At 43.3% G+C, this 11,991-nt stretch overlaps 1 protein-coding gene across 8 annotated transcripts in view; it reads left to right on the top strand.

Annotated features, from left to right (window-relative positions):
* Window positions 1–917: 917 nt before the first annotated feature.
* FAM13A (family with sequence similarity 13 member A) overlaps window positions 918–11,991 on the top strand; it is a 130,109-nt gene continuing 119,035 nt past the window's right edge. For 6 of the 8 annotated variants that reach the window (XM_062637590.1, XM_062637586.1, XM_062637589.1 and 3 more), the window contains exons 1-3: window positions 919–1,058; window positions 3,495–3,684; window positions 5,375–5,584. In XM_062637590.1, coding sequence (XP_062493574.1) covers window positions 1,032–1,058; window positions 3,495–3,684; window positions 5,375–5,584 — 427 coding nt within the window. In that variant the 5' untranslated portion in view covers window positions 919–1,031. Of the gene's footprint in view, window positions 1,059–3,494; window positions 3,685–5,374; window positions 5,585–11,991 lie in introns of those variants that run through there. The other 2 variants (XM_062637585.1, XM_062637591.1) reach the window with 2 other exon arrangements.

Below are 11,991 nucleotides of genomic sequence, written 5' to 3'. Positions count from 1 at the left end.
TGCCTCTCTTTTTCTCTCCTTTATCCCTGTACCAGACGTGGGTATTTGAGAGGCATTTTCCAAAGACCTATCTTATGCTAAGGCCCTGCTGAGCAATGCCTCCATCTGAGCTGATACAGAAATAAACGTGTGTACGTGCTTTTCTTCCACAAGGAAGGGTAAACCACCCACAACTCCACACTTCTGTTCTGAGAAGTGCTTTAAATTCCTAGGACAAACACCATTTCCAACCTGCAGTGACCCGGAGAGGGGCGCTGGGTGAATGAATTCCTCTTCCCATGGCTGCCATGAGGTGTTTTGCTGGTAGTCCCTAGCTATGTGGGGTGTCCTCCCCTCCTTTTTTTGCTTTAACCTTTCTCTCATTTTACCGACATATCCCCAGATGGAAAATCATGGGGAAGGGGGGGTGGAGGTATGTTTACACCACTTCACGCTTTCTGAACTCAGGCCAAATACCGCACCGCATGGTGCTCTCTGCTGCACCCTGGCACGTCTGGCTGTGCCACAAGGCTTCCCTGGCACTGGGGTTTTATTTTGCCTCCTTAACTTCACTCCGCGCCACGCTGGCCGGCTCTGTTAACCTTTAAGCGTCTGAGGGCGAGACGCGCTGGCGATTTCCACCACAGCCCCGCTAAAGTTATTTGGCTGAGAGTGGGTTTTGTGGTGACCTTTCCAGCGGTGGCCCCGTTCTGATCGAGCCCAGACTCTCACACAGGCAAAGTGCCTCCTCTCCCAGCTCGGCACCGAGCGGCGGCTACCGCCTCCCAGCTCCCCGGTGATGCAGGGGTCTTGCCTCTGGCCTGTCACTAACCTGAGGCACTCCTAAGGGAAATCCCTCCCTGCCGAGCCCTCCCGGCGGCTCCCGCGAGAGGGGCCGGGGCAGGCCCTGCTCCCCCCGCAGGCCGCAGGGGCGGGCCGGCGGGGCGGTGCGGAGCGCTGGGGCCGGGCCTCCCGCTTTGAGGGGGCCGCCGGGTCCAGCCGAGGCGGGTGCTCAGGGGGGATTGCGGGAGCCGGCCCAGGCGCCAGCCGGCATGGGGGCCGGGGCGCTGGCCATACGCGTGAGTAGGGGTTGGGCGGACGGGCCGGGACGGAGGCGCCGCTGCTCGGGGAGCAGCCGGTTACCGCCGCCCTCCCCGGGGTTCCCTGCGAGGCGGGGGGAAGAGGAGAGGAGCCGGCCTGGGCCCGGTGCTTTCTTCGTCTGAGGCTCTTTCCTTCTCCCTTTTCGGCAGCTGCCGCTCCTTGGGGGGGGGGGGGGGGGGGGAAGTGAAGATAAATCGAGGCGATTCTAAGCTTTTTTTTTTTTTCCGTTTTTTAACATTTTTCAGCCAGTGAGCAGCGGCGCTGTATTATTCCTTGTGTTAAGGTTGTTGGATGAGTGGAAAAAGTGCGTCCCCATGGCATATAAATAGCTTTTCTCAAATCCAGTGGTGTGTCTGAGTGGCACTTTGCAGATGAAGTCCTGGTGATCAGTAATAGTTGCACTAATATTTGGTCAAATTTTCCCTGCATGAAATCCGAACTTCCATCTGTAAGATCGTATAACATTGACCTCTTTGTTTCGGAGCTGTTTTGAGGGGGTGATTTAGTTTTGATTTTGGTTAGATGCATATTTTGGGTAACTGCGTAACTGTTTTGTTCCTAGTTAGTGCATTGTCTCCAGATCGTGAAACAGGCTCAAAAATTTCCTCTGCTGCTCCGTGGACATGAGAAATGTCTCTTGGTTCTCTTATAATTCTAAATTGTGAGTTTCCCCAAGTAAATCCAGCTCTGTTACTCAGGCTTTCAAATGCTGAAACGGAAACAGGCTGGAAACCTGTAGCTGAGTAAGAGTGTGAGGCTAATCGGAGACCTTAATTGGAAAAGCTCTCCAAGTATCACAGCTGCTCAGGAGCTGCTCGAAGGACTTTTGCTGTCTTCTGAGTTTAACCAAGGCTACGTGATTTTTCCCTTGGCATGTGTCTCCCTGGAGAGAAAATCATATATTATTAATTTAATCCTGAATGGGAGCATCTGTTTTTAAAATAGATGTGGTATTTTAATAAGTTAGTCAAATTTTAGTTCAAACACTGATGTGTGTACTGCTTATTGTAAATATTTATAAGGTGATTACAGTAATGCTGGTTTTATTTATATATGGCAATTCTGTTTCGCAAATAATAAGACATATTTATGATATTTATACAAGCAATATCTTTCGTAAAGATCAGTGTTGCATAGGACCTGGGATTATAGAACACACATGAGCTCCAGAGAGCTGTGGCTGATGGGAAAAACACAGCAAAGTGAGTGAACTGCTGGATTCTTTTATATCTGAAAGGACAGTCGTGCTTAATAGCAGCATCGGTGAAGATGTTCATGTTGCTTACAGACTGCAGTAAAAATGTCATCTCACATAGGAAGAGATGTATACCTTGCTAAAATCCACCCAGTGTACTCAGGCACCAAGATTTAGGCAAGAGTCTGAGCACTTTGTGTTACTATACAGTATTCTCTTTCCTATGTGTAGGGTTTCTACTAGCTGTTTGTTAATAGAACACAGCAGAAGCAAATTCATTTTTAAGCATTATGCTAACAGTGGATTCCTTAAATAAATAGATTGAACTGCATGGTAGCAGTGGGCTCTGGTTCTTGCAGTGTGATGTCAGAAATATGAGGAAATTTATCAATGGAACCCCAAACGTACAGCACTATGTGCTGAGTTAGATTCCTGCCTATTATTGATCTTACATATTAATCCTATATTATGTTATCCCCTTGGGTTGTATTGGCTGCGCTCTCATGTTTTCTCTGTCACCACAACTCGGCATTTGAGAGAATGTTGTGCCTCCAGAAGAACCTGTGGAATTTGTACAGTTAAGGGTTTACCTTACAATGTTTTTTCCACTCCTCTTATTATGTGTGATTAGATTATGTAGTCCCTTTCTAATCTTAAAACTTCAGTAATTAAATTTCAGACTTGGCAGACACAAAATGTAAAATCTTTCATAAAGATCCATCTCACATGACAGTTGCCAAAATTAATCCCTAAGGAACAGCATCTGGAAGAAAGGTGCAATGAACCTTCCCTGGAGTACTCTCGGACTCTTGACAGGTATCCTGGAGACGGCCTTTACTAATTGTGCTGTGCTGGGACTTTATATGTTTGTGTGTGTCTGGTTGCTTTTGTAACCCGTGTGAACTGCATGAATTTCAACAGCAGCCTCCTGCGATTCCCAATTATTTGTTACTCTAGTAACAAGTTCACATGCAAAGGTGTGTCATTCTCCCTTAGCTACTCCTTACGCTCTTTCTCTGTAAGTTAATTTCCTAGTTTTTTCTCAGTTAAATTTTTGGTTTCCTACTTCACAGTGTTTTTTCTGTGTGTTAAAAGGAAGTTAAGGCCAAAACTGTATTCTGGAGCACAGAAGCCAGTTTCGATGGATGTGCTTATTTTTGACTCTGAAACCTTCTTAAGCAAATGTGACTAATGCACTTCTTTCTTCTGCTCCTTTAAGCAAAGCAAATCGGCTGTGAGATTGAAGGAGGACATGAAAAAGATAGCTGCATTTCCACTGAGCAAGCAGAAGGACACAACCTGTCCCAAGGTGTTTGGAGTGAGTCTTCTGGAGCTCCAGCAGCAGGGACTGAGCAAGAATGGCATCCCAATAGTTGTGTGGAATATAGTCGAGTACCTCACTCAGCATGGTAGGCCTAATGGAGTCACTTTTGCTTAGTAGCACTCTATATAAGACTCTTCAAAGGGAGGAGTACATCTTCTTTTGTGGTGCAGGGGCTAAGTAAGGTTGTGGCACTAACCACAGGCAAGTAATATTACTATATGTGGTTTGCTTCTTTTTCTTTCTGCCTTGATGCCAAACTTACATTTTAATAGGGTGTTTATAAAGGTAAACTACAGTGTTGTGAAGCAGCACACTCTCATAACAAGATGTTCAGTCTATAAATGGAATAAATTTGTGAATGTTTGTGTCATTTTCTAGTTGCAAAACATTTGTCTTTCTGACAATGAGAGGATATAAGTATATATATAGAGATACGTGCGTGCACACACCCCATCAGATAACATTACTGAATACATGTTCTTACAAGTATTTTCAGATAGATTCCAGTTATTATTAATCCCCTCAGGGAAGTAGGCAGCCAATACTTAACCTTATGCTTGGTGCTGCAGCGATGAGAATCATTGTTGAGATGCGGTGTTTTCTGATGCCCTCAAGATGGCAGTACAGAATGCCACATAAGAGCACATTTTGTTGTGAATACAGGAATGTAAACTCTGTAAGCAGTATCCTTTATTAGTCAAGTCAAATGCCTCAGTGCTTGTCCATTCCCCCCCCCCTTTACTAAATCAGTTTGTCATCTTGTCCAATAAAATGGATTGTTTCCCTGTACAAGCACTGCTGCATCAGTATAGATTTCTTGGATTGGAAGTGTTCTGTCAGACAGCTGTTATGATGTCTGTTCTGAACTGATGAAAACTGTATATATTTTCATCCTTTCAGTGTTATTCTTCTGAAGAAGAACAAACAGGTTTATAGACACAGTATTAGAAAAGGCAGGATTTTTTGTGGTGAAGGTGTTCTAAAGAAAAATTAATGTACTGGACTCAGTTTTAGGCACTTTACTGAAAGTTTTGAATCTCAACATATGCCTAGAAAGTGATGTTTGGTACTGTATGATTCATCTGGCTTCCTCCATGGAAACCTCCTTCTTTCTATATCTCCTTCACTGGGTGAAGGAGTCTGGGGTGGGGCATCTGGCCTGAAGTGATCGATACCTTTTCTTTTTCACTGCGAAATACTGTGGGCTTTGTGCTGTCCAAAATAAACATCTGCTCACAGAGATTTTCTGCTATCGTAAAGTCTCAGTGCTCATTATGGAGTTACTGCTGCAGTCAGCATATATTCAGATGGTTTTGCTTCATGATGATCACAGGTAGAAGGTCAGGAGTAGTCATGTATGAATTTGGCAGAGGCCGCTCAAGGTAATCGGGTGCTTTCAAAAGTGAAACAACAGAACTGTTTTGTGAAATCTGGACCCTTTTCTGTTGAAATATATGAACGGAAAATGCAGCTGTCTCAATTGATTTCTGCATGGTGTGACGTTACAGCAATACCACTGAATTCTGTGATCTGTCAAAAAGTATCCCAGGCCTCAAGATCTGATCATTAGTATTTGTTAATTATCGTAGTCCAACTACTTGTCTAGAGTGGGTAAGGGCTTTCTGGGGTGAAAACATTACATTTTTAAACTGTGTTGTGTTAATTGCCCTCCTTTATATTACTACAAGTCTGTTATTCACACTAGAATATCTGTTTCATCGTATCACTGTGATGTCTTAGTTCAGATTAGTCTCGTATGCAATATATAATTACAGGTATGACGCAGGAAGGACTCTTCAGGGTAAATGGCAGCATGAAAATGGTAGAACAGTTGCGTCTGCAATATGAGCGTGGAGAAGAGGTGGAACTTGTTAAAGATGGTGATGTGTACTCAGCAGCCAGTCTGTTGAAATTATTTTTGAGAGAGTTGCCAGATGGGATTATCACCTCTGCCTTACATCCCAGGTTCATTCAGCTTTACCAGGGTAAGTGACAAGTAAAATCTCCATCCTTTAATGTGCTTTCTTTTGGATAATTGGTTATTCAGTGAGCAATACTCTTTGTTTCTTAGTTTATATACTTAGTTCCTTTGACTTTAGCTCTCACCTGCTCCAAGAGTGCTCACTGATGTGCAGTTCTCTTACAAGAGAATTGTGTTTGGTAATGTCTGGACTATTAATGATTTTCTAATCCAGTTATACCTGCAGAGTATAAACCAAAATGATTAGCTGGTTTCTTTGAGCAAGCTTGTAGAAAATAGCTGCAGTCTCTTTAGGACACAGGTTTGCTTCTGGTTTGCTAGGGTGATTTCTGTCAATTTCATTCTAATGAGCTCTGAAAAGTTACAACAACTTCATCTGCTACTCCAACTGAATATCCATTAGGCCTGAAGCATACATTGTCTAAGTTTCTACTTCTCACTAAGTAATGTGATTGCTCATAAAAAAATTAGCTAGCTTTCAAGTAACAGCAAACTTTACCTTTTACTCATTCCCCATTATAGCACACAACCTGGAAGACTTTTTTTTCCTTTGTCCACCCTACCCCTCCCCTTCAAGTGGTGCATCAACCGTAAGAAAGAACATCACTTCTGCTTTGGAAAGTTGAAACATGCACAACTATCTATCAGATGATTTCTCTATGTAATTCACCTGCATCAGACAGTCTGTGGTGGTGTTATGTGGAATAGGTGGTGGTTTGCACTGTTCCTTGACAGTGTGGATCAGTGACAGTTCTTTTCTCTTGCTGCAGGCAGTCAATGATGCTTCTTGCTGTCTTCCTAAGAAGCTGCAAAGTGAGTGGGTAGATGTTACTAAAGATGTGCATTGTACAGTAAATCAGGCAAATGTGATGCATGATTCAGAGAGGATTGTGTGCTCTGACATGCATCTCTAGTGGAAGATGGTGCAAAGTTATCACATTCTGGTTCTGAGGCCTCCCTTCTGCTTTTCTTGCCTGCAGTGATGAAGTTTAGCCATTGCCTAGAAGAGGGAGAACTCGGCCGTGTGGGTTTTTTGTTTTCCTGTTTGGGGCTGTGCAGACTGTTGAAGTGTGCTGGAGAAGAGGTTTGTGCCTTCCCCTCAGTGAAGGCATTTCAGTTGTAATGAGGTTGCATATAGGCTCTGTAAAATACCTTCCTTGTTAGTGAGGTTGTCTGGGGCCAGGGATAGGATTCAGGAAGTCTTGTGTGGAAGGTAGCGATGTTCTAGAAAGCCCCTTTTTACTGGTCAGTGCTGTGCTTTCTTTGGGTTCTTTTAGATTTCACCAGGTCTGACTTATGAGCTGTATTTAATTATGTTCTTTCTCATAAATCACTTCAAGTGGAAATTTTGTTTGTTGTACCTTTGTTGTTCTACATCCCTGTCCCCACAAAAGTCAAATTGGTGTATTGTACCAGGAACTACTGATGTTCTTTGCGAACAGTGCTGTTTGTGGTAAGTTTTACTCATCCTGCTTCCCACAGGATGTGCAAAATCTCCCCAGTACTTTCTATGGAAACGAGAGAGATATCTTATTCTCAGCAGATTTACCCACAAAGCTTTCTTCTTTCAAATAAAGTTGCTGGTGTAAATTATGAAGCCAGTTCTGCAAAAGTTAGCCTGACTGTGACATGTCTTCATAGCTAAGTTTGCCTGTATTGAACATTAAGATCCAGTTACAATTCTGTTATAATTTTGGTTAGAAAAAAATAATATTATTTTTAAAATGCCATATTGGCTGATACGGCAAGCGGAAGGCTTTTGTAAAGTTTGAAGAAAACTGAGGGGGTTTTCATGCCCTAGAAAATACAGCATAAATGAGTTGCTATGAAAGGCACTGATGACTTTTGTCAGGTTCAGTTTAGCTTAAGTGGTCATTGGGCCTTTGCTTACAGTTAAATGACCAACCAACTGTGCATGATTGGAGGAGTAATCTGTTCACTTATCAAAGTATGCACAGGGGTATCTGTTGCAAAATGGTACCAAGGAAGCGCACGCCTGAGTATTCTTTTTGTAAGCTATGATGTAGGTCAAGCTGTTTCTGAGCTAACTAGTCATTAAAAAATAACTTTGAAGCTGGAGCCACTTTGCTGCATGTCAACAGCAAAGGCAATTGCACGGTTTGCCACAACCTCTGTATTCTCTCCTGTTGAAGCTTTGCATGGGAAATATTTTTGTAGGATTATGTTAGGGTTACATTGTAATATTTTCAGTGAGTGATATCAGCATTTTTTTTTTAAGCCAGCTGAGATCTTGGCCTGAGAGCAACACACAATCACTTCCTATAAAAATTTTTAGGGAGCGATTCATCTAGTTAAAAATAGCTGAACTAAAAATTAAAAATTATACCTGTATCTGTAACCCTTTTTAATTCTGGTTATAATCTTTGATACCAAACCAAAGAGTAAATCATAGTTTCATAGAATGTTTTGGGTTGGAAGGGACCTTTTAAGATCACATGGTTCCAGCCCCCCTTCCACTAGACCAGGCTGCTCAAAGCCCCATCCAACCTGCCTTTGAACACAGCCAGGGATGGGGCTATCACAAGGTCTCTGGCCAACCTGTTCCACCCTCATAGTGAAGAATTTTTTCCTAATGTCTAATCTGAATCTCCCCTCTGTCATCTTAAAGCCATTCCCCCTTGTCCTGTCACTGCATGCCTTGTAAATCTGCCCTTTTATGAAAAAGAGAGAACCTCACCCACTTGTAGTTTGAGAAGTCCACGTAGATGGTTTGGCATGCTGTCTGCAGCCTGTGCAATGTTATGTGAAATGGAGCTCTGCATGCTGCCCCCAAATCCTGATGCATGCCTGTTTATAAAAATATTCAGTGTAACACCAAGGCTATGCAGCTCCAGAAAACATCACGTAGTGTATTCTTAAGGCTGTTTGCCGTGTCCTGGTGTTCTCTTTCTGCCCTTGGAGAAGGACAGTGGCAGTGGGAGCAGAGAAGAACCTCCCTCTGTAAATGATGATGATGGGAGATGTGTGTGGCAAGTACAGGCCAGGGACACACTGATAGTGATCTTTGTGTTGGCCGGTCTCCTCAGGGCACCAGACAAATATGAAGGCCGCTCCTTGCAGGGAGTCCTGGGGTAAAAAATGTCCCATTACAGTCTCTTTTGTGACTTTGCAGGCTTCACTGCTGAGCAGAGCTGTGCCTGCCTGTGCAAAATGAGCTGTGCTTGCAGAGCGGTGAAAGTTTCTTTTGGAAACCTCAGCAGGGAGAAATCAGCAGCTCCCATGCAGCAGTCCCTGCTTGATCTTGTTTACTACTTCTGGCTTTTCATTCCTTATCTTTTATAGCATGATCACTGGCTCTTAAGACACTTGTACATGCTAGGGAACTCTATGTACAGCTCTTACTCCCTTTCACAGGTCACTTGCTTTCAGCAAGACAAGTTCCTATTGTACTTTTCCTTTTTAGCATACAGAAAGCTTTCCCATGAAGTGAATTTCTTTTTTTGTTGTTGTTGCATTCCCTTCTCCAGCAGGGGTACGGTGAAATGTGGGCTTATGTCTTCCTTTGGTATTCAGTCTAATTAACTCAAATGCAATTTGATCTCTCATGCTTCCTGACTTGTTCCATCCTAGAGAATTTATATATTTCAGTGGGCAGCAGCTAATGCAAGTTCTATCTCACATACCTCCTCTTGCTCACAGCCTGCCATGGCTGACAAGGTTTTGCATGGTGCCTGTGAACAGCCCTGCTAGTTCCAGAGAGAGGGATAGGAGGTGGTGGAAGGGAAAGAGCAGCTCCCTTCTGGATCAGAAGGTCAGTTTAGAGAATGCTTAGCAGCCAGCAGCTGTTGAGTTGCATGAACAAGCAGAACCAAAAATATAGATTGTGCTGGAGGATTTTAGAGGTCAAATTTCAACCTGAACAGTGACTGTGAAAATGAATAAATGAGTGTGAAAGGGAATAGATGAGAGCTGACCCTTTAACCATGGTAACTGCAGCCGTGCAGCAAATCAGATTCACAAGATGTCTATGGTTCTCCAGGCTCCTGTGGCATGAATTTAACATTTTCCTTTGGATTTTGTCATTTTGGTGTTATAAGGCCTAGTTCCAAACCAGAGAAATAACTTCTGTTTTCCACATGCAGAAGGTGTTTGTTAAGCAGTAAAAACTCTTGGAACTGGATTTCTTAAGCAGATGATGACACTCAGCAGAGCTACAAAAGAAGTGAGAGTGCTCTGCTGCCAGTATGTTGGAGTGAAGCATAAATACAGCTCTGCAAAGTGCCATAACGATGCAGAGTGAGGGGTCGCAAGTTGGATTGTGATGACAGCCTCTTTATGATGAGGACTTCCAGCATTTCTGCTACTGATGGCAACATGACATGATTTTTATGGGTTTTTTCCTCTGCAGTAGGATTGTGTCTGAAGCAGATTGCTTTGTGGCAGAGAGAAACTGGAGTCCCACTTCCTCTAGATTGTGGAGGTGGAAAGAAATGCTTTGATTCCTCCGATAGCCATGTGGGTGCAGTGGCACTGCAATGTGAAACCTGCTGCCTATGTACCAAAGATTAACTTCCTAAGGCACATTGATAGCTACAGACAGATGCAAGCTTCTCTGCCTGCCCTCAAAGCTAGTAGTATGTAAGACAGCTGAAAGATATGCAAAGTAAAAAAGTGGTAGCATGACACTGAGCCTTAGCCATTCTTCCTCACCTCACAGCAAAGAGAATTAGCCAGGGCATGGCACTGTTTCAGTGCTTCCAGGCTGGAGGTGTTTGGGGTCAGACCATCTGAGACATGAGCAAAGTAACAACACGCTTATGTACAGGCATCCATGCCTTTAGTGATGTTCAGGAAGCATGCTCTGCAGGGAGAAGGAGTAGCATGAAGAGGGGTGAGTTGAGGAATTAGAAGGTGTCTGTAGCATGTAAGAGAAACTCAATACATTCAGAAACAGGATGAGCCATTGGAAAATATGTTGCTCTTGTTGTGATCTGTGGGTGTATACTGAAATTAAATGAGTCTGAAAACACCCTTGCAAATGTGTCTGTGCCTCCTACACTGTTGAGGCTCCTGTTTCTACTTAATTAACATTTTAGAGAAGCTGCTTGTCCTTTTCAGTTGTCTCTTTGGCTTGTCCCTCAATAGTGACTCCCTACTTGAGCTTTGAAGTGCCACACTGCCCTTGCTGGCTTCCTTCGCCCTCTGCCTGTGTCATACTGTGTTCTCTGTTCTCTGGCTGCTGGCCCTAGATGTGGCCTGAGGCTGCTGGTTTTGTTTCCTTCCTCAGCACAGAAACCACCATCTTATCCCCGGTTTCAGGCGCTTGCTGGTTGTTCATTTAGTTAGGTTTCTCTTTCAGACCACTGCTGGGATGCTGTCTGTTTTACATGGCTTCTGGCAGGTCCACAAAATAAAGAAGTGGATGCCTTTGACTCCTCCTTGAGAGCACCTTCCCTTTCCCCTTCATTTTTCTTTTACTCCTTTCTCCTTTGTCTCTTGCTGTATTGGTCAAAATATTCAAAGGAGCTTCATGTGCTGTGCTTGAAAAGTCATGAGTGTGTTGGTAGCTGGGCCTATCTGGAAATCTGGCTTGAATACATGCTCCTGAGCTGCCTTTGAAAATCTGGCACTCTGCTGTTTCCATTATTGACAAGCTTTTTTGTCTCACGTCAGGATGCTGCAGAGACTGAGGCATATGCTTAGCTTCATGCCACCCTCTTTAATCTGACTGAATAAGAAAGACTGCACTTGATAGTCTTGACTTCCATGGGACAGCTTGTACTTCGCAAAATTAGGCACGTACATAAGCTTAGGGCTTTGGTACGCTTGATGCTTGAGTGTGTGGTAGCCTAAACAGCTCTGGTGCTCTAATGTTTCCCTGATGATCAGTACCAGCTGAGTAACCCTTAGTGACCGACTTTAAAGTAGATTGAAAAATTGCATAGCAGGTGGACAAAAGGAGGAAGAATGCTCCAAGCAGTTGGTTATTGTGACTCAAGACTATTTTTGCTCTCCAATAGGTTGAAAAGCTGTTTTGTTTGAAGTAATGTAGCAGAGGTACACTTGTCCAGAGAAATGTACAAAGCGCATGGAATACGTGTGTGCATGTCACTCTAAATTCACCACAGGTTGTAATAGTAATTTTTAAAATAAAGCTAAAATCTGTGGAATGCCAGCAGCAGAAGAATTTACAAATTAGTTTTTGTTTTTTCATTGTACTGGGAGAAAGGCGTCAGTTCCTTCCCTTGCTTTTTCATTGGAAAAGGAGGAGAGAGAGGAAAGACAGATTTTGTTTCTCCCATTTCACAAGGACAAGGAATTTTATGGTTCAGTAAGTAGGGTTTGCTTCCTTATGTTGTTCAGTGTCTCTGTGTCCTTCAATTAGAGTAATTGCTCAAGATCTTATAATCTGATATTAGTCTCTGTTCTTGAAAGTACAGAAATGAACAA

The sequence above is a fragment of the Pezoporus occidentalis genome, unplaced genomic scaffold (assembly GCF_034315485.1).
Source record: "Pezoporus occidentalis ecotype Australia unplaced genomic scaffold, CSIRO_AGI_Poc_V1 ctg53, whole genome shotgun sequence".
In the NCBI taxonomy this organism is placed as follows: Eukaryota; Metazoa; Chordata; class Aves; order Psittaciformes; family Psittacidae; genus Pezoporus; species Pezoporus occidentalis.
This window is presented reverse-complemented; position numbering and strand designations above follow the sequence as displayed.